The sequence below is a fragment of the Strongylocentrotus purpuratus genome, unplaced genomic scaffold (assembly GCF_000002235.5).
Source record: "Strongylocentrotus purpuratus isolate Spur 01 unplaced genomic scaffold, Spur_5.0 spur5_scaffold_17, whole genome shotgun sequence".
NCBI classification, from domain to species: domain Eukaryota; kingdom Metazoa; phylum Echinodermata; class Echinoidea; order Camarodonta; family Strongylocentrotidae; genus Strongylocentrotus; species Strongylocentrotus purpuratus.
Window position 1 is genome coordinate 5,767,178 of NW_022145602.1, and position 26,464 is coordinate 5,793,641.

General features: G+C 36.0%; 2 protein-coding genes across 2 annotated transcripts; both read left to right on the forward strand.

Moving 5' to 3' along the window:
* Nucleotides 1-3,700: 3,700 nt before the first annotated feature.
* LOC764443 (ankyrin repeat domain-containing protein 50-like) lies at nucleotides 3,701-6,868 on the forward strand. Its single transcript, XM_030988134.1, has 5 exons — nucleotides 3,701-3,747; nucleotides 4,032-4,345; nucleotides 4,820-5,712; nucleotides 6,197-6,388; nucleotides 6,707-6,868. The coding sequence occupies exons 1-5, from the start codon at nucleotides 3,701-3,703 to the stop codon at nucleotides 6,866-6,868; spliced, it is 1,608 nt and encodes a 535-aa protein (XP_030843994.1).
* A 790-nt stretch (nucleotides 6,869-7,658) lies between these two features.
* On the forward strand, nucleotides 7,659-22,356 carry LOC105440380. Its single transcript, XM_030988135.1, has 12 exons — nucleotides 7,659-8,107; nucleotides 8,720-8,967; nucleotides 10,118-10,246; nucleotides 11,119-11,281; nucleotides 11,749-11,794; nucleotides 12,749-13,032; nucleotides 13,881-13,896; nucleotides 15,457-15,716; nucleotides 16,486-16,561; nucleotides 19,564-19,661; nucleotides 19,882-20,019; nucleotides 22,127-22,356. The coding sequence occupies exons 1-12, from the start codon at nucleotides 7,861-7,863 to the stop codon at nucleotides 22,354-22,356; spliced, it is 1,935 nt and encodes a 644-aa protein (XP_030843995.1). The 5' UTR covers nucleotides 7,659-7,860.
* Nucleotides 22,357-26,464: the final 4,108 nt, after the last annotated feature.

Here is a 26,464-nt window from a genome sequence, read left to right on the forward strand (position 1 = left end):
ACTGTCAAACGTTAATGTATATTTATAATTATACAGGCTCTAACCTGTTCCATTTACCCAGATTTTGAGCGGGTTCACGTTGGATAAAGAGCCAGAAATGTTATCTTTACCGTACATAGCCAGTCATTTTACAAGTGCTGCTTTTTATTGCTCAATTGTCCTTATTTATAATGATATCTATGCTCTTGGTTGAACATTTAGAATTAAAAACCCTTCCGCGTGTGATTCAAACCTCTCTACATTTTAATCCACTTATAGCGACACTTTTTTTCTCGAAATGATAGAGTTCAATAATTTGTTTGGCTAGTGACGTCTCTTTTACTGCGTGAAATTTATTTTGTCACAAACTGAATAGAATAACAGAGAGGTTATCATTCATGGAGTGTAAACATGCATAATGGTACCCATTTCAGTATTCGAAGCGATGCCAAAATCAGGCGCCAGATTATCAAAAGGGGAATCCCAAAGAAAATTAACTCTAAGAATAATAGGCATATTAATTTACGGGATTCACATGCAGGGTCTGTGTACAAAATGCTTTAATGGCACTGTATGGGTTATTATCACAAAAATGTGCATGCAACCACATCCAATCATGCGAAAAACTCTATTGATCTACAAAAGACTTGAAAGGTGTTTTGCAGTCTTTCCAAACAATGTACATATTTGCCTTTCATGATGAAATCATAGATCGTAAGGTGCAGTAACCCTTACTGAGTTGCAACATACATCATGTAATCGGGAAATAATCCAGTCTACAACGCTGAGGCTCAAATATATCGATATTTGGCAAAGGAAAAGACATGTGTAATTCTGACCGGTTCAAAATTCAAAATCCCTTGCAATAATAATATAGAACAATAATCTTTTACTGAAATGCAATATACATCATGTGATCGGGAAAAAATCAAATCTACAAAGCTGAAGCTGAATATATCGGTATTGGGCTTTGGGAAAAGACGTGTGTTGTTTTGAACAGGTCCAAATTTAAAATCCCTTGCAAAATTCCTTATTTATTACAGAATTTAGCAGTGAGTACAAGTCTTTCCTAAATGAACGTAACCGATTTGACCATTAAACTAGAAAAGGCTGGCTAAGGCAATAGTTTGCAATTTATTTTAGAGTGAATGGGAAGGGGGGGGGGGGTCAAAAGTGCACTCGCTTTATATTGACTTAAATGTTGATGACTGCCAAAAATTTGATAAAGAAAAGAGGCAACATAGAAGTTTAACGGAGGAATATGAATGACAAATATTTGAACTACGATTTAGTTCACTGCATAGGACTTTGGAACTTGTTTAAAACGGCAAAACTAACAACTGCACATTGCGGAAAAGAAAACAAATTGTGTGTTGTATGCTCATGCTTGTAGCATGCATAATGTGACTTGTTTATTTGCTAGAAATTTTTTTGAATCTTAATTGTAACATTTCGAAGTCAAGCGTAATGAGACAAGTAGACGATTACAAGAAACTCTGCTAGATTAGGATGTCTCGTAATAGTCTAAAACCAGTGCTTCAATTACGCGATTTTTAATGAAATATGGAGAGCATAAATCAACAGCTTCATAAGGCATCATTGAGGGGTAAGAGCCAAAGCCGCAAAAGCGTTAAAAAACTGCTAAAACAGGTTTCTAACGTAAACCAGGCAGACCAAGATGAATACACATCCTTACATATGGCGGTCCTGCAGTATGGACGAAAAAGTCATGTGGCTAGAGACAAGGCGTCTTCGGATGGACAAACGCCCTTACATCTTGATGCATCACTCGGACGCCTAGAAGCAGCAATAGATGTACTCAATCATGTAGCTAATATGTATATTGATGTACATGTAACCAAGCATCTCATCAGTCAAGGGGATGATGAGAATACGGAATATAATGATGGTTGGACTGCATTACACATTGCTGCCCAGAATGGCCATCTTGATGTCACCAAATATCTCATCAGTCAAGGAGCCGAGGTGAATAAGGGTGATAGTAGGGGTGGGACTGCATTACATAGTGCTGCTTTCAATGGTCATCTTGATGTCACAAAACATCTCATCAGTCAAGGGGCTGATGTGAATACGGAATATAATGATGGTTGGACTACATTACACATTGCTGCCCAGAATGGCCATCTTGATGTCATCGAATATCTCATCAGTCAAGGAGCTGAGGTGAATAAGGGTGATAATGACGGTTGGACTGCATTATATAGTGCTGCTCTCAATGGTCATCTTGATGTCACAAAACATCTCATCAGTCAAGGAGCTGAGGTAAATAAGGGTGATAATAGAGGTAGGACTGCATTACACAGTGCTGCTTTTAAGGGTCTCCTTGATATCACCAAATATCTCATCAGCCAAGGAGCCGAGGTGAATAAGGGTGATAGTAGGGATGGGACTGCATTACATAGTGCGGCTTTCAATGGTCAACTTGACGTTACAATATATCTCATCAGTCAAGGAGCTGAGGTGAATAAGGGTGATAATAGAGGTGGGACTGCATTACACAGAGCTGCTTTCAATGGTCATCTTGATATCACCAAATATCTCATCAGCCAAGGAGCTGAGGTGAATAAGGGTGATAATGACGTTTGGACTGCATTACACCTTGCTGCTGTCAAAGGTCATCTTGATGTCACCAAATATCTCATCCTTGAAGGAGCTGGGGTCAGTAAGGGTAATAATGTCGGTTGGACTGCATTACATATTGCTGCCCATAAAGGCCACCTTGATGTCACGAAACACCTCATCAGTCAAGGAGCTGAGGTGAATAAGGGTGATAATATAGGTGGGACTGCATTACACAATGCTGCCTATAACGGTCATCTCGATGTCACCGAATATCTCATCAGTCAAGGAGCTGAGGTGAATAAAAGTGATAATTCGGGTTTGACTGCATTACACAGTGCTGCTTCCAATGGTCATCTTGATGTCACCAAATATCTCATCAGTCAAGGAGCTGGGTTAAAAAAGGTTGACAAAAGGGGTGGGACTGCATTACACAATGCTGCCCAGAATGGTCATCTTGATGTCGCCAAATATCTCATCAGCCAAGGGGCTGCGGTGAATACGGGAGTTAATGATGGTTTGACTGCATTGCACCTCGCTGCTTTCAATGGTCATCTTGATGTCATAAAACATCTCATCAGTCAAGGAGCTGAGGTCAGTAAGGGTAATAATGACGGTTGGACTGCATTACACATTGCTGCCCAGAATGGTCATCTTGATGTCGCCAAATATCTCATCAGCCAAGGGGCTGCGGTGAATACGGGAGTTAATGATGGTTTGACTGCATTGCACCTCGCTGCTCTCAATGGTCATCTTGATGTCATAAAACATCTCATCAGTCAAGGAACTGAGGTCAGTAAGGGTAATAATGACGGTTGGACTGCATTACACATTGCTGCCCAGAATGGCCATCTTGATATCACCAAATATCTCATCAGCCAAGGAGCTGAGGTGAATAAGTGTGATAATAGGAAAAGGACTGCATTACACATAGCTGCTTTCAATGGTCATCTTGATGTCACGAAACTTCTCGTCAGTCAAGGAGCTAAGGTCAGTAAGGGTGACAAAACGTGTGGGACTGCATTACACGTTGCTGCCCAGAATGGCCATCTTGATGTCACCAAATATCTCATCAGCCAAGGAGCCGAGGTGAATAAAGGTGATAATAGGGGTGGGACAGCATTACACTCTACTGCTTTCAATGGCGATCTGGATGTCACCAAATATCTCGTCAGTCAAGGAGCTAAGGTCAGTAAGGGTGACAAAACGTGTGGGACTGCATTACACGTTGCTGCCCAGAATGGCCATCTTGATGTCACCAAATATCTGATCAGCCAAGGAGCCGAGGTGAATAAAAGTGATAATTCGGGTTTGACTGCATTACACAGTGCTGCTTCCAATGGTCATCTTGATGTCACCGAATATCTCATCAGTCAAGGAGCCGAGGTGAATAAGGGGAATAATACAGGTTTGACTGCATTAATTGTTGCTGCTTCTTACGGTCATCTTGATGTCACAAAACATCTCATCAGTCAAGGAGCTGATGTCAGTAAGAGTAATAATGACGGTAGGGTTGCATTACACGGTTCTGCTCAGAATGGTCATCTCGATGTCACAGAATATCTCATCAGTCAAGGAGCTGAGGTGAATACGGGAGATAATGATGGTAAGACTGCATTACAACGTGCTGCTCAGGAGGGTCATCTCGATGTCACCGAATATCTCATTAATCAAGGAGCTAAGGTGAATAAGGGAGATAATAGAGGTTTTACTGCATTACCCCTTGCTGCTTTCAATGGTCATCTTGATGTCACAAAACATCTCGTCAGTCAAGGAGCTGAGGTCAGTAAGTGTAATATTGACGGTAGGACTGCACTTTTCATTGGTGCTTTCAAAGGTCATCTCGATGTCACCGAATATCTCATCAGCCAAGGAGCTGAGGTGAATAAAAGTGATAATTCGGGTTTGACTGCATTACACAGTGCTGCTTCCAATGGTCATCTTGATGTCACAAAACATCTCATCAGTCAAGGAGCTGAGGTCAGTAAGGGTAATAATGACGGTATGACTGCATTACACGGTTCTGCTCAGAATGGTCATCTCGATGTCACAGAATATCTCATCAGTCAAGGAGCTGAGGTCAGTCAGGTTGATAATGACGGTGGGTCTGCATTACACATTGCTGCCCGGGATGGCCATTCTGATGTTACCAAATATCTCATCAGTCAAGGAGCCGAAGTGAATAAGGGTGATAATGACGGTTGGACTGCATTATATAGTGCTGCTCTCAATGGTCATCTTGATGTCACAAAACATCTCATCAGTCAAGGAGCTGAGGTAAATAAGGGTGATAATAGAGGTAGGACTGCATTACACAGTGCTGCTTTTAAGGGTCTCCTTGATATCACCAAATATCTCATCAGTCAAGGAGCCGAGATGAATCAGGGAGATAATGACGGTAGGACTGCATTATGCTTTGCTGCTTTTATGGGTCACCTTGATGTCACAAAATACCTCATCAGTCAAGGTGTTGAGGTAAATAAAGGAGAAAGTGTATGGACTGAATTACACAGTGCTGCTTTCCTAGGTCATATTGATGTTAGCAAATATCTTATTAGTCAAGGAGCCGAGGTGAATAAGGGAGATAGTAACGGTTGGACTGCACTACACATTGCTGCACAGAATGGCCATCTTGGTGTCATCAAATTTCTCATCAGTCAAGGAGCTGAGGTGAATAAGGGAAATACTGTGGGTGTTGCTGCATTATACAATGCTGCTCGGAACGGACATCTTAATGTCACCAAATATCTCATCAGCCAAGGGGCTGAGGTGAATAAGAGTAGATATGACGGTAGGACTGCATTATTCAATGCTGTTGACAATGTTCATCTTGCTGTCACCAAATATCTCATAAAAAAAGGAGCTGATGTTAATCATGGAGATGATAATGATTGGACTGCATTACACATTGCTGCCCATCATGGTCACCTTGAAGTCACCAAATATCTCATCAGTCATGGAGCTGACGGGAAAAAAGGAAATAATGACGGCTGGACTGCATTACACAGTGCCTCTGAGAATGGTCATATTGATGTCACCAAATATCTTATCAGTCAAGGAGCTGAGGTCGGTAAGGGTACTAATGACGGTTGGACTGCATTACACAGCGCTGCCAAGAATGGTCATTTTGATGTCGTTAAAGTCCTTCTGGCAGTAGGAGCACGTGCTGACACAAGAGACATTAATGGGCACACACCTCTACAATTTGCTTTATCCCACGGGTACCAAAGCATCGTCGATCTATTCACCAGCCATTCACATTGCAAGGTAAACATATTAAAAACACTCTTTATATTAAATGTATCTACCTTGATGTATTTAATACATGACTGTAGAACAACAAGTACTGAAATTCAATGAAGTAAATATTAGTCTAAGGTTTCCTATCATCATTTTTTACAGGCTTGACCAGCTCGATTTCTTAACACCAATAATAACCATCACTAATTATTACACCAGTTGGACTTCAATGCTGTTCCTTTATAGACTTCATAGACAAATTGCAATGGTTGCTTAAACCGTATAAGAATCATTGGATTAAATTGATCACCTGGGAGTACTTTTGTTTCAGAAATTCGGCTTTACTAGCATTTAAAAAAAACATTCAAATTTCCCTGCCGCGTTTTCTTATATCCAGCTCGAACAGGACGATTTAACAGATCTCCATCTGGCCATAGAACACGGTCACACGTCCATCATTGAGAAGTTAGTTTTTGAGGGAGCCGATGTCAATGTCCAGTCAAATGATGGCCAGACGTGTCTCCACAGAGCCATTAAACTCTGTTATAAGAGCGGCAGAAATATGCATGACACGGATACACTAAAAGAGGTGAGTTGTATACCAGGAACACAAACGAGACCGACGAGAGTCTGAACAACAAATTACGATACGGCCAAATATTGGTGTGTGTTTGGAGTCAACATGGATTCGTTACGGCGGTGTCACCGACATATACTGCTCCTCTAGGTCATCAGGGAATCCTAAAATATGATACCCGTGATTGACAGAAGAAAATATGTGTGTTGGTGTCTGGGCGCGTGTTCGTGCGTGTGGGGGAAGTTTACAACGTAAATAGGGATTTCCACTACTGCGAATTGATGGACGAAACTGTTCTAATACAAAAGTATATCTTTGTTTATGTTTCAGATCTCTGATGAGTATTACAAGGGCGAACAATCTCCCGGGAAGGCCTTGGTGTTTTATCTCCTGGAGAATGGAGCCAAGTTAGATGTGAGGGACAAGACAGGCAATCTACCAATCCAATATGCCAAGGACGAAGTAGTCAAGCAGATGATTTTGTCGAGGTGATACTTTTAAATATATTTATTGTAAACCAAATTTGTTTCTTTTTAATTATGGATTTTGTGAGAATTGTATTTTAACGCATAGCAAGGTCAAGAAATGTGTATTTTTTTCTTTTCCTAGATTATGCTAAGATAAGAGTATCTTTCTTTAAATTATGGACCTCGATGGACAATAAACAGTTGTTCGATTAATGACGATACCATTTAATGTAAGTAATTTTTCATACGTTGAAACAAATACACCTTTTCACAGCACAAATTGTATATCAATGACTTATCGACTTATTACATTTGCACTAATTAATTTCAGATTACCTTCTTTGGAGGAGATCCAGTCGTACCGAGGTAAGAACGTCCTACAAACACAAACAACTTTTCTCTTATCCAGAACGTCACAAATTAAAGTCTAGCGATGACCATTTATTTAGTTTGTCATTCTAAAGAAGAAGGAATTTGATAATTCATTGTCTGGGTCTTAAACTTATTCGCACACACAAACTTCACTCAGGTACTCCTAAAAAACTGCTTTCGTATTCATATATGAAAAAACTAAGAGTCATGTTTCCATCAATCACCCACATACACGTCAAAAACGTTGGATGAGCCCCCAATTTAAAAAAGCACATGTAAATAAAGATGCAATATCGATAATATTATATTAAAGATTTACCATATACCCTATTTATTCAACTATTACAAACCAGGAAGGAACGTCAGTGTTTGGGTGATTAACTCAACTTGTCAGTTGTAATAAAGTGAATCCTTTTTTGGAACAGAAATGAGATGAAAACTATATTTATATATTGGTATATCATTCCAACGACTATCCCGATCTGAATTTACAGTTACTTTGTCGATTATATCTGATCTTATTATTGTGTCATTTTCCTTTGTTAAAAATAAATAACAGCTGAACCATCAACACCTGCCATCGTCTCCGTTACAGTCGTAAGGAATACCAGTCAGGAAATTGAACTAGAAGACCATGGCGTATCAATGTTGATTCCTCCGGAGGCTGTTCATCAGAGTGACCCGTGCAAGATCACTTTAACCCTCTTACAAGGCCCTCCCAGTGTTGACATCCAAGATGATGAATCAGTGATCTGCTACGGGATCAGATGTGATCCTCCAAACATGATCTTCCACCAACCTGTTAAGATCAGGATACCACACTATGCCTTGGTCATGAACCCTGATCAAGTGAAACCAAACATCGTTTCCCGTGTATTGTATCCAGGCACAGGTGAGTCTATTGGGTTAGATTAAGACAATTACCTATATGTCATACTGAGATAAATGCAAATTGATGCAACGAGATCCATTTTTAGCATTTGTAAGACATTGCAGAGCAAGCATCACGAGCGCCCAGCTGAGGCGGACACCGACGCTATAGAAAGAGCCATCATCATCATCATGTTAAACCAATTGAAAATTAAGAAAAATATATATTCTTTTTCAACTTCGCTAGTAGTACAGCCCACCATCGGGTGTGTTCTTCAAGACAATCAGTCTTGACTCTTGAATCTTAACTTCTGATTGTGATCTCGGAGTTAATAGTTGAAACTCTAAGTATCGTCCTCACCACAGTCCCAAAACGTTGTGAGTAACAATTTTCAACTAAAATGTATCTTTGGAAACTTTCAGTAAAGGGGAAATGGTGACGGGGGAATTGGTGCTGTTTGATATGGCTGCTTAAAATCAAAATCATTCGAAAAATTATTCTTGTCAAAAACACCCACTATGTATATTATTTTGATGTCAGTATACATCTAAGGTTTCACTGTTAAACGGACAAATCGACCTTTTGCGTTGTCAACAACAAACGCTTTTTTTTGTTGTTATCCACTTACACCAGATGTAACAATAACATCAAGAAAAAGATCATCCAGCTCACCAAAGGAACCACCATACTGCAACGTTTTCAAGAGACATCTTGAGCTGTACATTGGAAAGTGTGCTGAGTGGTGGGTTTTTATATCTCTCGAGCAACAGGTGATCCAACACCAACTTATATGCACTCCATACATCCTAGACAAGATAGAGAGAGGACAAGAGTTTAAAGTTCACCTGCAGATGCATGCGGACCTTCCTGGGATGGAAACGGTCAGTAAACAGCACCTGATTATTGGCAATCAATTGTTGGAATGTATTACTAAGAAGTACTTCGTAACGTTTGACCAGTTCCTACTGGCTTCTTCAGGCAGTATGATTTCTGTTTTAGACGAAACCCATCTTATTGTTACGCGTTGAATCAAAGTCTTCAAAAAACTGTTAAGGAATTATAGTTAATATTTGCTCGTTTTTAATGATATAATTAAAACTGCAATGCTCTCATATCTTATCCCGTATTAAACATTTGCCCCCAATGAAATATACAATTGCCTGTGTCTTTTAACATCTACACACAGCCCTTCATGTAGAAATTCATTCATGTTTATGGTTACAGAGGGTCAAATACGTTTTGTATAACTCCCAATGTATGACTTTATGTAAGACTTTAATGAATTCACTACCAACTTTCCTTGTCAATTTCAATTTTTATTTGATATTTTTGCCCAACTATAGCATCAAGACACAGACGTATTTAGCCCGCATTTATTTGCACAAGTGATATCAACCACTTTTGTGTTCACGCAAATGATCATTTCCGTAATATAATCAAATTCAATACACAAATATCTGTTAAGTGCCTCGTTGCAAATCATTTTACGAATAACTGTATTTCAATAGTCAGAATGCAGATCGATTTGATTAATTATTGCTAGATACACATCTTTGTCAAGTGCCTTGTTACAAATTATTATACGAATAACTGTATTGAACTAGTAAACATGCGGATTGCATACATCAATTGTTGCTATGTAGAATAATCACATTATGACTTGCTCTTCCTAACAACACGTAATGTATGCAATTCGCGTTCTGACTATTGAAATACAATTATTCATAATTGGTGAATGGAATACTTTGTAGCAAACACTTAACATACCGAAAATGGTCAATAGGTATTAACAGTTTTTTCCCCAAACGCTGAGATTGTTACAAATACAAAATTATTTAACCTTCAAATGTTTCTTGGAGTATGGACTTAAAAAAACCCCGGAATTTCTCACTGCCCAGAACTATTTAGAACCACCTCATTCTAAGAGTGATAAACTAGTTATTAGTTTTCTGTTGAGGTTCAAAACATTTTCTTCACCGAAAGGAAATTACTTATTTCTCATTAATGTATAAGTCTCTTCCTATGAAATAGGATATACGAAAGGAGAAGAAGCAGCAGTCGTACCACAAGAGCCATTGTTCCGTTCCCTTCAGTGTTGAATCTAAGTCTGGTGACGTCACAGTGACGTGTCATCGAGAGGGCAAACAAGTTGAAAGCAAGGTAATCAAAACTCAAAAGGATTTGTATGACGTGTCAATAATCTGTAGCGAATATATAACATTTGTGTTTTCATAGCAAAGGCTATATTTAATGATCAAGCTATTATTGTTTACTAAAAATTTACCAAAGTTTTAATTAAAAATGTCTGAGATAAAAATGTTGGAGGTAAACATGTCAGAGGTAAAAATGTATGAGGGTCTATCATTCTTACATCTGGCATGCTACTATTATGCATCTACCTCACCTTTTACCTTTGGCATTTTTACCACGGGAATGTTTACCTCTGACATTTTTACCTGTATCATCCTCTGGTATTCTCATGTTTTACCATTCTTACTTTGACGTATTTCCCTTTATTCCTTTTGTATGTGACATTTTTAGCGAGCAATGTTAATAAACATTCCCTTTCAATGTTTGATGAAGTTATCCGACAAGAACATCATCGGGTTTGATTGAGATGCAGTTTACACCAAGGAGGACGAGAGGGGCGTTTACCATCTATCATATGAACGAAGTGCTACTATACGCACTCCTCTAATTGGTACATTTGGTACTCTTGGGGAATGTATCCATGGTAAACACAATCGCATCTTTAAAAAAAAGAAGTATATTTTAATACCCTCGTATAAAACTTATTGAACTATCTAATTGTAAAATTATGACAATGACGTAGTTGAACATTATTTCTAGTGGAAATACATTAGGGTATTAAAATCGCCATTGAGCTGATTAATAAAAAAAAGTTGTGATCTTGATGGTAACAGGAAATGCTATCAATAAATTTACACATCTCGACTGTGTCGTTTTTTTCCTTGTAATGACATTGTTTTAAATTTAGTATTGTTATTTTTTTCTTTATTTCAATATCACAGGTTCTTTCTTTGAAGGATGTTTGTGGCAAGATGAGACACAACATATTGTTGTCCGTGACTCCTACTGATGATAATGCAAAATTCACAGGGATAACCATTACGATTACACAAGCTGGAAGCCTAGAGGTGTCTCGATCAATTGCTTTTATCATAAGACACACGGGTATAGTTAATCTCTCTTCATCAAATTATATGTTAGTTCGTGGTTAGTAACTCAAGAGTATGATCAAATAAAGAACGTGAAATATTTTGATAAATCTCACAAGAAATTATTCTAGCGCTTACAGATAATAGCATCCGAATGCAATGTTTTTCATTAAACAATGAATGCCTAAGATTATCCGAAAAATTTAGCCAAAATACTGTTCGGAATGGGTTTTTTCATTTTTCATTTTGACATTTACGGTCATGAAGTACGAAATGGGGGCATATGTTCATTCGCTTTTTTGTACATGTTCAATATAACATGACTCATTATACATATACTTCTTCTGTTAGTTCAATCATTAGACACAGGTTTCAGCAAACTAAAGACCATACGCAGAGGAAGTGGTAATGATAATAATACAAAAAAGCTCAAGTCGTTCTTGTATTTTCTCTTTAATTTGCCCTTTCTTCAATTCTTTTTAGATGGACAGGAATACCTTTCTCCTTCTGAGCCCCTTTCATTTGTTGGGTAAGCTTAAAATCATACATCATAGATGATAATGCTGTTTCGTTTGGACAAAACTACATGTATATCAGCTTTATCGAATGGAAGTTTATCCTCTTTAAGAATAATCGTTGTGGAATAAATCCAAACAATACTTCTGATTTTGTTTTTCATTTTTAGGACGTGAAGAAAATAATTATAAATTCAAGTACTTTTCGCATCTCAATATTTCTACGTTGCAGAAGGTGAAAAGAAACGTATTTGATGACATTTCTCTGTTTCATCGCTCTGTTTCGTCAAAGATATTGATAGGTCCGATGAGGCAATAAGAATTTAAGTTGCCTTTATAAATTGAAATGAATGTAACATTTGGTCCTGAGTCGAATTTAGGCATTTGTTTAGTAAATAGATAACAAAGCTGTTCCATTTGAACAAAGCTACATGTGTGTCGTTTGTAGCAATGAAACTGTATCCTCTTTAAGAATGTTGAATACGTTAAACCAATTCCTCCCTTTTTTTTCTTTATTTCAAGACTCGACCAAAATAATTATGAATTAGAATAGATCACGTAAAACAAGACCAATTTTGTTTCCCCACCTCATTATTTTTTACTTTGCAAAGGCGATCAGAAATGGATTCAGTATTCTCCATTTCTATTCCGTCAAAGATATTCATAGGGCCGATGAAGCAATCGAACTTTGGGTTAATTTTATAAATCAGAATGGATGTAACATTTGGGTTGAGCTGAAGTTCCTGTATTCAAGTTGTAAATGCTATACCGGTACATATACACCATGAAGCCATTGTCTTCGGAACATTTGTCGTGTAATCATTCCTGGGTCTATGATGCATATGGTCAAAAACAAAGAAACGTCCTGCCTTATTTAGCGTCAGGTGGTGGTTCATACCTTTATAACTATCGTTTTAAATAATTTAAATAAAGCAAATTTACCAGAAAACCTTCACTTTGTATTGCAGGGCTGTGGAAGAAGTCTTGAAAAGTGACCTGCCGGATATTGATGTCCTTACAATAGCCCAAACAATGACAGTAGACCAGTTCTATGATTTGGGAGTAGCTCTTGGTTTCACCATACAACAACTGGATATCATAGAATACAGGAGGTTCCGTGACAGAGAGCAGGCCATCTATGACATGTTGATGACATGGAGAGAGAGACAACCGTCCGGCCAATCAACAAAGGAAACGTTCCTCTCACTCATGGAATCTTTAGATCTACCGGCAGAAGGAATCGCTATATCAGGTCTGACTTTTGAACAAAGTGTCGGTTTGTATTTCTCGTTGATGTCAATTTAAAATGAAGAAAATTACTCCCCTTAAAAACACTCCAGAAAAAAAATTAGAATTAAGATTAATTCACTCTTTTTAAAATCGTCCTACATTGGACCTACATTATTGTAAAACAGTGGGCTTCAACCTTCCTGCTAACCAAGGGACGAGGACACAAAAGTATCTTCTGTTGTTTTTTAAACGACTTTAGTTACATAGGGTTTTATAATCAGGATAACTTTGGATAATAAATATGGTTACATGGGAAATTGTCACACATTTCAAATTGTATTTCAGTGATGTGTGCTGATAGATGTTAGGGTTTAATATAGAATTAAGAGCAAGATCCAGTAAATCTATTTCGAGACGCTAATGGCGTTTAACAGCCTATAAATATGTTAGAGCTCTAGATAACTGTTAATAGTGCGTTGGAACATGGGCTGAAATGTAAGTATTTGAGTTATTTCGAGATATTATACAGTCAAACCTGCTTTAGTGAACACCTGTCTATAAAGACCACTTTTTTTCCATTGGGCGGTCGCTGTAGAAAGGTTTGACAGTTATACACAATACATGTCATTTTATTCTACACCAGAGAAAATATAGAAGAAATAGTGGGTGGGATAGTAAAAATACTACTTATCTAGTATTCTCAGTGTGAGAGATGTTCATGACTTCATTGGCTTGGCTTATACAAACAAGGCTTACATCTAGTTTGATTACATTTTTTAAAATAAATTGTTTATTCCTACAATCTTATTCTTTATTTGTGTTTATGTTTATATCTTTATGTTCTACTTTTGCCTCACCTACGTGCATCAGACATTGGACTCACTGGGTAAGATTTTAATTTATGTCAACTATGGTGTTAATAGAATCGATATTGTACGTGGGTTGTATTTATTACCGCCAATGAAAATAAACTAGCTGCAGTGTTATCAATACAATTTTTACTCAAACGCCTGTTGATTACAATTGGGAAACTAGACATTGAATTCGTAACAGAGACGAATTAGGTGATCTGCTGCTTTAATGGAGACCTAACACATGTAGAAACTCAAAGGAAGATATGGCCTTTAAAAAAATTGCACCCTCCACTCATATAGCATGCCTATGTACAAGCTTAATTAGTAATCAAGGATGTAGAAACAGTAGACATGATTGCCATGATTATTGTTTAGTATAACCCTGTTACCATTAAATTAATGACAGCAGCAGGCGAACTAAAGCAGCAAAATAACATGTCATTCATGAAGTTAAATTTCTGATTATGTACTATACAAATATGTTGGATCGTAAAAAGCAGCAAAAAAAGCGATGTTGACGGTCGAGAATCGATGTTCTCGTTTTTTTTTATCAAAAACGTACAATAGAAGGTCTAAAAATGTAAACTATCCATAAAGCAAACATGACACAAACTCAATAGGAGAAAGCACGTACAAGTAGAAACCATAATGGCAGATTTTGCAGTCTTCATCTTAAATCAGAATTTTTACTACGTTCCCGTCTTCTGAACAAAAACTTAATCATAGTACATTTGTAGAGTAAATTCTCAGCTACAACTAGTAAAATATGGGAAACATCAGAGTAGGGATAGGCGGATATCTTCAAAACAACAACGGAAAATATTACCTGATCAAATCATATTCAATTGTTTTCTTTTAGGTGGCACTATTTTAACATCAAAGCATTCTAACAGCAAACGTGATACATGAAATCGCATCTCGAATTCATACCCTATTAGAACATAAACAAAAGGTGGGGGTAACCAGCCATTCTGTAGAGTTATGGCGAATTAAAGATAGGTACTTTTTTAATCACATATGGAATTTTTGGCAAAAGCGTGCATGCGTCAATTTTGAGATTAAATTAACGTCTTTGAGCTAAATTTAGGTCAAAAAAGCTAAACGTGACTTCAAATTGCTAAGAATAGTATCAGCGACACTATACACGTGAAAAACTTTAATTAATACCATCAGTACGGACGACACGCACAAAAACGCCCAAGCATAATTTTGAAATGTTAAAAAACGTCTGAACTTGCAGTAAATTGGTCCAATAAGCAGCTTCACCAATTTGACATTTTGAAGCACGTGTACGCATTCGCCGTGACGCGCGAACTGACATGGTTGTGACCAAAAGTGTACGCATGAAGTCAAGTTTATGCATATCACATATCATTCAGATATGATAATGTATGAATGAAATATGGTCAATATTGAAATAGAAATTAACAAAATGAGAAAAAAAGAGAAACAGATTTACACACGCGCACACCCACATACTAGTACCTTGAAAATATCATTATAATCTCTCGGTGAGTTGATGTATTACTTTGAAGAAGCGACAAAAAAATACTTGTGGGTTTCTCGACTTATGACTTTATTCAATGATACAGAGAAATTCCTGACAGGACACTGCTCGCGTTCGCCCGTCAGATCAGACCGAAAAAGTTCTTTGAGATTGGCGAGAAGCTTGGATTCAACACGTCAGAGTTACAACACATCGAACATCGGATACTATACAACAGGGAAAATGCTAACATCCAAATGCTCTCAAGTTGGAAAGCATCTCAGACTTCAGGACCCAAAACAAAGCAGACACTGAAGCTGGTTTGGGAGTCTGTGCAGGATGTTTCGAAAGCAGAGAAAACCGAGGGTATCATAAATCATGCAATTAAAGTCTTCTACTGATCTCAAGTACAACATAAGAAGGAATCATTCAATTTTATCATTTTGGAATAGTGATGATTGATAGTAATGATTGATTAACCTAGTGAATATATACGACAATATTTAGTCAAATCACACTATAGTATTTTACAGTTATATATTGAGAGTATTCCCCTTTAGCTTAATTTAAATTCAAAATATATATACGTTAAAAAATTGCGATTAGTAGCTTAAAAGAGTATAGAGTAGCTACTATGTGAAATAAACATTAACATGTATTTAAACCATGACCACTGTAAATTCCTCGTACACCTTGCACCCATCGTCTACAATAATTTGATAGAACTTAACTGTATTTATTTTTTATTTGTTTTAACTCTTGTATTTTGTTTTATGTTGTGTTTTAAATAAGCTTCATCATAATGTTTGCTTTTATGTTTTAATGATGTCAATCATCTGGATTTTCTGGATGTAAGATCAATCACTTTTCTCCATGTATACTAAATTGTGAAGGATCTAACACCATTAGAATAATTTTAAAATTGCATTTTTAAATGACGGTGAAATACTGTGCGGTGCGTGTGGGGTGGGGGTATCATTCGATATTTCATTCATTGGTACATGTATTGTATCGGCTTCTTATTTGATGAGGATGTAAATTGATGTCGGTGTTATTAATGGGATCATTAACATTACTTATAATCTGTCAGTACCACATGTCAATACTAAATTAATAACATCTCATTAATTTTCAGATAGTGGAAAGGGCATCGCTCTCTTGAATACGAAAACTGCTGGCACATCTCAAGCTTTAGCTGAGGAATCAGATCAGTAAGTTTAAGTGTTCATGAGTCTATCTCGCAATCTCATTTCATGTGCTGATGCTTGTATTACAGCGGCATTTCTTTTCCCGCTACATTTCGTAAAATCAGCATGCAAATTAACATTCAGTTAACTCAGTATTGTGCGAAATTGAATGTTGGCTTTGATCATAATTGCCAAAGTGTTATTTTAAATTCTGGTTTAATTTTAGGGTCATATGTCATTTCATTTTGAAGTGTATGATGAGATTTCAATTTCGAAACGCACACAAAGAGCATCCGATTTCGTGCCTGCAGTATGCAGTAGACATTCATCATTCTCGTTATATATAGTGAATGGGCATGCAATTTTGATACTTGTGCAATACATTTCATCAATGTTAAAACGCAGTCAAGTTATATCTTTAAGCATGTATTTAAAATTCCTTGCAAACTTTTGCACAAGAAAATAAATATGAATGCAATGAAAGAATAGATCCAGTATGAAAAGCAATACGTACATAGACGGAAATGAGCGCCTTCTTTGAAAAGAAATAGAGAAGGCTGTAAATTATGTCCATAATGTGGCCGTCCAATGGCGCAAACGAATTTGGAATACGGCGGGAAAATCCATATTCCAGTCAAGATCGCCAACAGGCAATTTGAAAAAACGAAAACTGTTTGAATGGATATGATATTTACAGTGTACCTACTACTCGCTATTGAATTAATACATTTCTTAAATTTGAGGTGTAGCACACTATACTATCCTTCTAATTATTGATGGGAAAATTATCTTTGATTTTCACTTTTGCTTCCGACTGCTATGACAAGGAAAATTCGAAGGATTTCATTTAGGAGGTGTTGTGGTTCAAGTTGTTAGCTCTTGATTATTGGGTTGTTAATAAATTATGAATCCCACACATGCGAAAGTCATTACAGTTTGCTCAGCATTGTGAGCGGATGTGAGCATCAATACACAGGCGGCAAAGCAGGGGTTTTTTTTAGACATGAAATATTTAAATATTTATATATAAATAAGGGTGTTGGGTATCAATTTGTCCAGAGCACCTCATTTGTTCTACTTGGACAACCTTGGATTTAAATAAATTTATATAAAAAATGGCCGCCGTGTATAACTAATGTTGAATGATAACTCAATAGTGTCTGACAGTGAAGTCTAGAAAGTAAACGGGTTTCCTTGCATGATTTGAATACTGGGACACTGCTAACGTTTAAATTTCTCCGATATGACAGATTGGGTGTCCTCTAATTGAAAGATAATTCACTAAACGTTAAGAGGTACACTGTACATTTTTAGGAAGACTTAGTATTCTACATGTTTGGGAGCACTTCATTTAACAGATTATGTAATTAAGAACATGGATAAAGGTAATTATTCATTGGGTGTGTTTATGGATTTGTCAAAAGCGTTCGACACCATTGACCACCACATACTGCTCAAAAAATTAAATTATTATGGTATTCGCGGCCTTTCATTGAAATTAATTGAAAACTATTTGAGTGATAGAAAGCAGTATGTGGTGGTTGACGGTGTCTGTTCGACTAAAAGGGATGTAATATGTGGTGTTCCTCAAGGATCAGTTCTAGGGCCCCTTTTGTTTTTAATTTATATAAATGATATTAAACAATCTTCAAATGTATTAAATCTTACACTCTTTGCAGATGATACTTCCGTTATTACATCACATAGTAGTGTATTTACTTTAGTTGATATTATGAATAATGAATTGATAAAATTGGATAATTGGTTCAAATGTAATAAATTATTTCTCAATTATGATAAAACAAATTATGTAATATTTCATTCTCGAAATCGGAAGATCCCTAGTGATTTATTGCCTATACAAATTGATGTAAATATTATAAAAGGAAAGAATGTGTTCAGTTTCTTGGTATTATAATTGATGAATTGATTGGAAACCTCATATTGATTGCGTTTCGTTGAAATTATCTCGAAGTATTGGAGTTTTGTCAAAGCTAAAGAATGTTTTACCATCAAATATTTTGCTTATGTTGTATAATAGTATGATTTTTCCACATGTAAATTATTGTAATATTATTTGGGGAAATACTTATGCATCATATATAGATAAGATTTATTTGTTACAGAAACGAGCCGTGCGTATTATTACTAAATCTGATTATTTAGCCCCATCACGGCCACTTTTTGTTAAAACACACGTAGTCCCAATTTTTGCATTGATTCAATTTAATACTCGCATATTTATGTTTAAATTTCAAAATCGCCTATTGCCAGAAATTCCTAATATAAACTTTGTTATTAATAGTGATATTCACTCGTATTCTACTCGTCAGAAAAATCATTTACATTTATTTAAAGTTCGTACGACAAATGCACAAAATTCTTTCTATTTAAATGGCATTAAGGAATGGAATAATTTGAGTAATGATATTAAGGAAAGTACAACTCTACCTCGATTTAAAGTACGATGTACACAGTTATTATTTAATGATTTATGTAAACAAGTTTGAGCAGAGGAGGATATTTTGAATGTATGTGTGTATGTATATGTGTAAGCGTGCTTGTGTGTTTGTATCATGTTATTTTAAAGTTTTTAAACTGTATAATTTATGTGTAGTTTGTTTTTTCTTTTTAAGGCCCCACCACAAGCAATTTGCTTCTAAGGGTGTCCTTTACCGTATTATGTTTACTATGTTACTCATTTGTATGTACATGTTTCATTTTATGGTTAAATAAACTTTACTTACTTTACATGAACTCCAACGTAGTTCAATGTACAAATGATAACTAAATTAGTTTTGTCACCATTGAAGTATGTAAAAAAATTGATTTGTCCCAATTTATGTTTCATGAGAATATGACATTATAAAGCCTACATCTAAAAGTATTCAACAAATGCCCTAATTTAACCAGTCCACTTTTCATTCTTAAGTAACGAAAAACTTACACATTTATAAGGGTTTTATAATAAACTAGTGGTTAACTGTTTAATTTTTTAAAATTTGTATGTTTTTTTTTTTCAACAGAGAAACTGCGGAGGCCGAGAAGAACGATTATGACAATCTTCCGGAAAAGGCGCAAAGTGATGGAACAGACAGTGTAGAGCCAATAGACTACGCCTTAGGTGAGATACGTTTTATGCATCTGAGGCAGGTGAATATTTCACCTACAAATTAAGAACCTTTATTTAGATATTTATCGGCGTAGTCAGTAGTGATTATGTTGATCAAGATTATTTAAACAAAATATCAATCTTATAAATGATATGGGGTTTTCTTTATTGTGTGGTTTGTGTCAAATATCTCAAGTCCTAAATATCACCTTTTCTCATTTCCAAAAAGCAGGACTAGATTTCCTCGAAGCAGCGCATGCACAAGGGCCCTCAGGAGGACAGACCATGACACAGGAGCCTACAGCAACCACTAACCAACCTCTTCTAGATGACAAGTCCTCCAAGAACCAAGGTAATGTGGCCAGTGAAGGTAAAACAACTGTCGGCCTATTCAAATATGATATGCCTTGTCATTCAATGAAAAAAAAATTGATAGAGAACTCCCAAACAAGAACGTACACATGGCACTGTATCGTAAAAATGCATTGTTGTATGGTGAGAGTAAGATCGCTTTTAAAATTCGGTGGAAGATGAATATGAAAAGAGGACAAACAGACGAAATGTTGTTGACTTGATTTGTCACCTGACCTTAACTGAGACATCAGCAGATAATGGTCTACTCCTTAATACTTAATTGAGCCCTGGACACGAAGAAATCGGAAAGAGAGCTAAGCGGAAGAATAACTCAAAACATTAGGTGACCTGCATACAAGCATTTTGCAAACCTGCAATAGCCGCTTTGAGGTCAAAAAGTTTGTTTTGCCAGGTCCATAATTATATTATTATTATTCCTTCATTCCTAGAAAAAGTTGTATTTCAAATACAAATACCACGACGAACAGATACATAACACTGGTAACAATAATGTGCACAATGAAACCGTATAGTATGATACATTCGTGATATGAATGACAATGTTAACTCATGATACAATATTGCTTAATGATTGTGGCGCACTTATGCACTCACCGCACCTTCATTTGTTTAGATGTTCGCATATGAGTGTTTTCGGTCTAAGGATGAAGATGAAGTAATGAGTAGGATTATGGTGACGATGATGATTATCATGACAGTGATGCCGATACGTCAGTCATAACGACAACAAACCAAACTAACGATGACATTACACCCGGTCTTTAGAAAGGTCTGCCGGTGTTACAGAGGAATGGTGGTGGTAGTGGTGATGATGTTGACGATGTAGGTGATGATGGTGTCGTGGTGGTGAAGATGATGATAATAATTATGGGGGCAATGATTGATGATGGTGATGATTTTGGTGATAATGTTGTTGATGATGATGGTGATGATACTTTGCTTAATAGCTGAAACTGTCATTACTTATTGGTTGTGGGAAAATATTGGTAAACAGTAAGGAAATCGTCGCGACCTTTTAAATTGCCATTATTTTATTGGAAAGTTACATAATTTATACAAAATGCAGATTAACAAAAAAATCTACCATAGTTTTAACCGATTTTTAAAAGTGTTTGACGGGATTGATCATAGTATTTGTATTTGTAAACTTGTTAAATTGGAAGTTCGACCATGTGTCATTTCGTTAATAGTAGATTTTTTAGAATGCTGCCAACAAGTATCACGTATAAAAGTGGTATTTTAAATGTTCTCGGAGTTTATATACAATGTGATTTAAAATGGGATACTCAAGTAAAGGAAATGTTAAAGAAGTGCAATAGAAAGTCATATATGTTATGTACCTTAAAACGTTGTAATTTACCCATTAGTGTTCTCGTTATTGTTTATACTGGATACATGAGACCAATATTAGAGTATTGTGCACGACTTTTTCATTCCAATCTAATGCGTAAACAAACAGATAATATTGAACGAATATAAAAACGGGCATGTAGAATTATTTTTGGACTTAATTATGAAACATATAATCATGCTTTACAATTATTGTGCGATTTATTAACGTTGGAAGAACGCAGGAATAAACTTTGTTTTGATTTTGCCATTAAGTGGATTTTGTTCTTTATGGCTACCAAGTCAAAGAATTGTTAATTTTGATCTACGAAATGAACACAAATATTCTCAATTTATTTTTAAACCAATCGATTTTAGAATAGCTCTATTCCCTATTTTGTTCGCATCTTAAATGATTAGTATTAAAAAGTAAGCTTCGTGCATGTTGTATATTTGTTTTGTTTAATGATGCTGCCTATATATTTTGCGTATGAATGTATCTAGTATATTTATCCTTTTACATGTCATTTATTTGATCTTTACATGTGTAATGCTGCATTTTAACCATCGTGATGTGATTTACCTTGTAAATGACCATGCAATTCAGCTTCGGCTTCAAGAACGTCATGTTGAATAAACCCTTATTGAATTGAATCATTGAATGATGGTAATCATCGTATAACGTTTGAAATACGTTTGAAGTACATAATATAATATTTTACACTTGAGAAAATTAACAAACTTTTTACATCCTACCAATCATTGTTTTTTAGTTGGCAAGAAAATCCAATGGGATCTTTTGACAGACAGTCCTCAAGAACTTACCCTTCAAGATAATGAAGTAGTAATATCATGCGGCGTCAGATTTACGACTTCTGGAGCCAAGCTCAGCGAAACCTTTAAGGTCACATTGGACCATAATGCACATTTCACCAATCCAAGACGTGCAGAGATCGTCTTCTACACTCGCAACAAAGGTGGGGCAATTACCAAAGGGACCTGACAAAAGTTCCTGCGACAACAATAATTGTTTCCGGGCTTTATTTATTCACAGTTATAGGCATTTGGTTAGGGTAGCAATTGAGTTCCAGATTAGGTCTAGGGTTGGGGGTATGGTATAGGGTTAGGTGTTGTGTTAATTCCATGGTTAAAGTTAAGGATTGGTGTATATTGGAGGAGATTGAAGCGGAGCAATAGTCGCAGGAGCAAGTTCATATCCAATTTACAACAGCTCAAATGCATTTTAGACATAGAAATATAACACGGAATATAAATAAAATTATTGTTACATTTCAAAATAGGAAAAAATACGTACCACTTTCAGTTTCCTTTCTTATTTGATTTTTATTTAATTCAGTAAAGTTAGTGATAACTTTTTAATGGACCAGTTGATGCCAACATATCTATTTGATGTATCTCAATAATTTGTTGGATTTTATATATATATATATATAGATATATAGATAATGTATATACACTGTAGATTCACACACAATATAGCATTTGTCCAAAACAATCAAATGACGTACATGTTTATAGTAGACAGAATATTTATGTTATGAATGTCGTTTCCATATAGACTCAACGACTTTTGTGCGAATTCCCGCATCCACGGACGGTTGTCCGGCACGTTGTGACGTCAGATCAAAGGACTTGGATCTCTACGTAGATCATTTCAGTGATTGGTGGATTGTTGCCGTATTCACTCGGTACTTCATCGGAAAGAGGGTCCGGTGCACGCCATATATACGACCACCTGTCACGAAAAGGTTGACGCACTTACTGCTACTTTGCATATATGACGATCTCTTGGATGTTAATAAGGTGAGACAGAGATAAGGGTGTTACGACGTTGTAAATAATTTAAGATTGGGGGGGGGGGGGTGATGGGTGTGTCAGAGCAAATATTCCAGGTAGTGAGTCGAAAATGTAACAACATGCCATTAAAGAGAGTCCCCAGATTTTCGCATTTGATGCCAGATATTCTTCACAATTTTGTAAACAGGCCAAAAGATAAATTAATTAGAGAACGAGAAAAAAAGTTATCATTTCCTCCTAAAGTTCTCTGGATAGCAAGTTAACACATTTCTGGCTATTTTATGATTCATGACGTCCAAATTAGTTGCTGTGTGGGGGGGGGGGGGTAGGGACACATTTGTCTTTTTTAAAATTTAAAGATACTATGTCCCTTTTACATCCAACATCATATTCTGTAGAACTTTGCAGGAATTATGAAGTTGTCATGTATGTCATATCTGTGAAATTTAAACATTAGCAGTGTCATAATATTCAAATTATGCAAGGAAACCCGTTTACTTGCTAGACTTCATTGTCAGACACTATTGAGTGACTGAATGGCCCTTTTCTTGTTTGATAATAACATACATAAAATGATCTGTAAAGGGTATATGCGCATTTGTCTACATCAATAATCCACTTCTTGTAATGGCCAAAATTAAACTGATTGAATCTTTGTGCAGCATTAAACGTTCGACCATTCGGTACAACGGTTTGAAAATCAGACTATTACTTACTGGCTCTATAGCTCTTAAGTCTATTCTACAACTAATAGTCGTTATCTTCCCACTTAAAGACATTTTCAAGCCCCCTTTTTTAGGGAAGTTCTAAATTAGTATTATCTTTTAAATGCCGTTGGAATTTAACCTTTTCATTTTTTGGGCCTGCTAATGGGACATGTATAGTACCTTTAATATGTTATTAATATCCTAGAATTGTAAAAAGAAAAATATATATTTGTTTATAACTATTTATAGCTATTTATATATAGCTTTATCTCTTTCTTTATATATACACATATATATTTATATACAAAGAAAGACATTGAGGGGGTTGTCTTCTTTACCATCTATTATGTTTTGCTCCAACAGAAAATAAACGAAGAAATGAAGGAGTACAGAAAGCTCTATCCGCCCCAGCCAATGTTCGTAAAATGGAGATATGGTGACATCAATATCGAGTTGTTCGATGGCTCAAAGGAAAATAAGGAGAACATTGACAAACAGGTATATTCTGTGTTTCAAAGTTTTCTTTCTGTGGCATTAACTCCATCGTTTCTGGCCAAAGAACCTTTTTTGGATTTAGATACTTCAAGATAAGCCCTTTCCAGCCAATGAAAATGTTGTATACCCTATCACTGACCGAAAATTATCCTCCAAATGTTTACAAGAAAATTGCGAAAAACAACTTCAACTCCAAAAATTGCGATCTTTATACCGACGTCAATAAAACTTGTATTCATTACACTTGACAGCTGCCTTGACGTCGTCACAAAGTTATGGCAAAAAAAGAAAATCGATGACGCCATCGCGAAGTAATAGCCAGATATAATGAATGTACTATGCATTATAAAACAATCTGTGTAATGCTTGCAGTACTTTAAACGCACATACAAATGGTATTTAAATGACCGCATTGGAATGCCTTTTCGAATGATACCAAATACGGTACATGTTCACACAGAAAACTTTAGGTATTAAACTCGCATTTGAAGAAGGGTCACAATACGAATTCCGCTGGGTTTCCGTCCAATTACAACACGTATTGGCTTTGTCATTTTTCAGAACTATTTCGCTCCCTTTCCAATCTTGTTTTTCCTTGAAATTTGGAGAACATTTTCTGGGTGGCCAAACGTAGGGCATTTCAATGCCGGATTTAAAAAGTATGTCACTCCTTGAGACACATCCACATCCACATTTTGCACACCCTTTCTTTCTTACCATCAAAATGGGGATGGGGGATGGGTTTGACTTTAGGTGAATATGAACGTTTCAGAAAAGGGAATTTGATAGCATTTTTAAGTAAGTACAATCCAATCACAGTTGTGCTAGGTCGGAACTCAATTGTCATATATTTTTTAAACGTTCTTGTCAAATTTATTTTAAATATTTACTAACCTTTTCGACTATTTTTATTCATTTGAAACGAAATCGATTATTGGGTGAAACGTTTTAATCTATGATTTCAAATTTGTTGAATAAAAGTGTATGTTACTTTTTACCTTCATCTACTTAATTCACAAAACTAAGAAAATGCATTGGAACGCGATTATGCACATTGACCCCTTTCTATCTCTTTCTTGCCTTTTTTCCTTTCAATTCACCTTATATATACCTTGGCATGATAATATTCTTGTTTTATTTAAAGTTTGTGGTGATGTTTCAAATTCAGGTTATGCTTTTTAAGTTGTTTTTTAAATGAGAAAATGAATTTTAATTTACTTGAATTCATTCTTCTTTTAAAATAGATACTAGGTAAAGAAGATATGTACCTCTTTGAAAGTAAACAATTCTCCTTTGAAGTGAAGCCACTCGGGTTGGAGGCAAGCCAAAGGTTTCTCGAATTCACATTGGATCAAGCGAAGTCTTCCTCTTACCCTACCCTGATTCGTTTCGACTTGAAATATGATGGTATGTATGATAGATGAGGGACCACAAGCTACACAGTTTGATCTGAAAGTCTAAAAGTCTTCTAATTTCATGATTTTAAGACAATGTCTTGTGGAACTTGGTTGACTTGTGAGAAAAATTACGACTGACTAATGTCAATAAAGTAATAATAATAATAATATTCCGTTTTTATATAGCGCTCGATACATCGATCCAACGATGTGCCTAAGCGCTTTACAGATATATAATTACCCCGGTCATCAGATTCAGGCTTACCCGCACACAATGTGTGCACATTTTCCACTCCCTGGGGAGCATTCCAGTACTTGTTCGATTTGAAGTAACATTCGATCCCCGGGTAAAATTTGTATAACAAAATTAAAGGGTTCATAAGCTACCCACATGTAATAGCATGCATGCAGTTATTTACTTATACTATCAAATGTGAATTTCACCTCAATTTGAAACTTTTGACGATCAAAATGTTCAAGAAGGGAAATACATATTTTGACAGATAACCTTGTAATGCTTTTAATGCTCTAGGAATAATAGATATGTATAAATCATTCTGTTTTGGGGGTCATATAAGGAAGAAAAAAAGTAAGAACAATAAAAATAGAAAGTTCAAAATTATGACAACCAAAACATAATATTTACATACATTTTTCTTTAGCATAAATATTCGTATATATGAAGAGTTTCATT

Excerpts from the sequence above, each read along its gene's own strand:
- LOC764443 (XM_030988134.1), top strand. The coding sequence starts at position 3,701 with ATGGCGATCTGGATGTCACCAAATATCTCGTCAGTCAAGGAGCTAAG. Across the intron at positions 3,748-4,031 it reads TCGTCAGTCAAGGAGCTAAG|TCAAGGAGCTGATGTCAGTA; the intron begins GTCAGTAAGGGT and ends ACATCTCATCAG. Across the intron at positions 5,713-6,196 it reads TCGTTAAAGTCCTTCTGGCA|CTCGAACAGGACGATTTAAC; the intron begins GTAGGAGCACGT and ends TCTTATATCCAG.
- LOC105440380 (XM_030988135.1), top strand. The coding sequence starts at position 7,861 with ATGTTGATTCCTCCGGAGGCTGTTCATCAGAGTGACCCGTGCAAGATC. Across the intron at positions 16,562-19,563 it reads TTAGCTGAGGAATCAGATCA|AGAAACTGCGGAGGCCGAGA; the intron begins GTAAGTTTAAGT and ends TTTTTTCAACAG. Across the intron at positions 20,020-22,126 it reads AGGTAATGTGGCCAGTGAAG|TTGGCAAGAAAATCCAATGG; the intron begins GTAAAACAACTG and ends ATTGTTTTTTAG.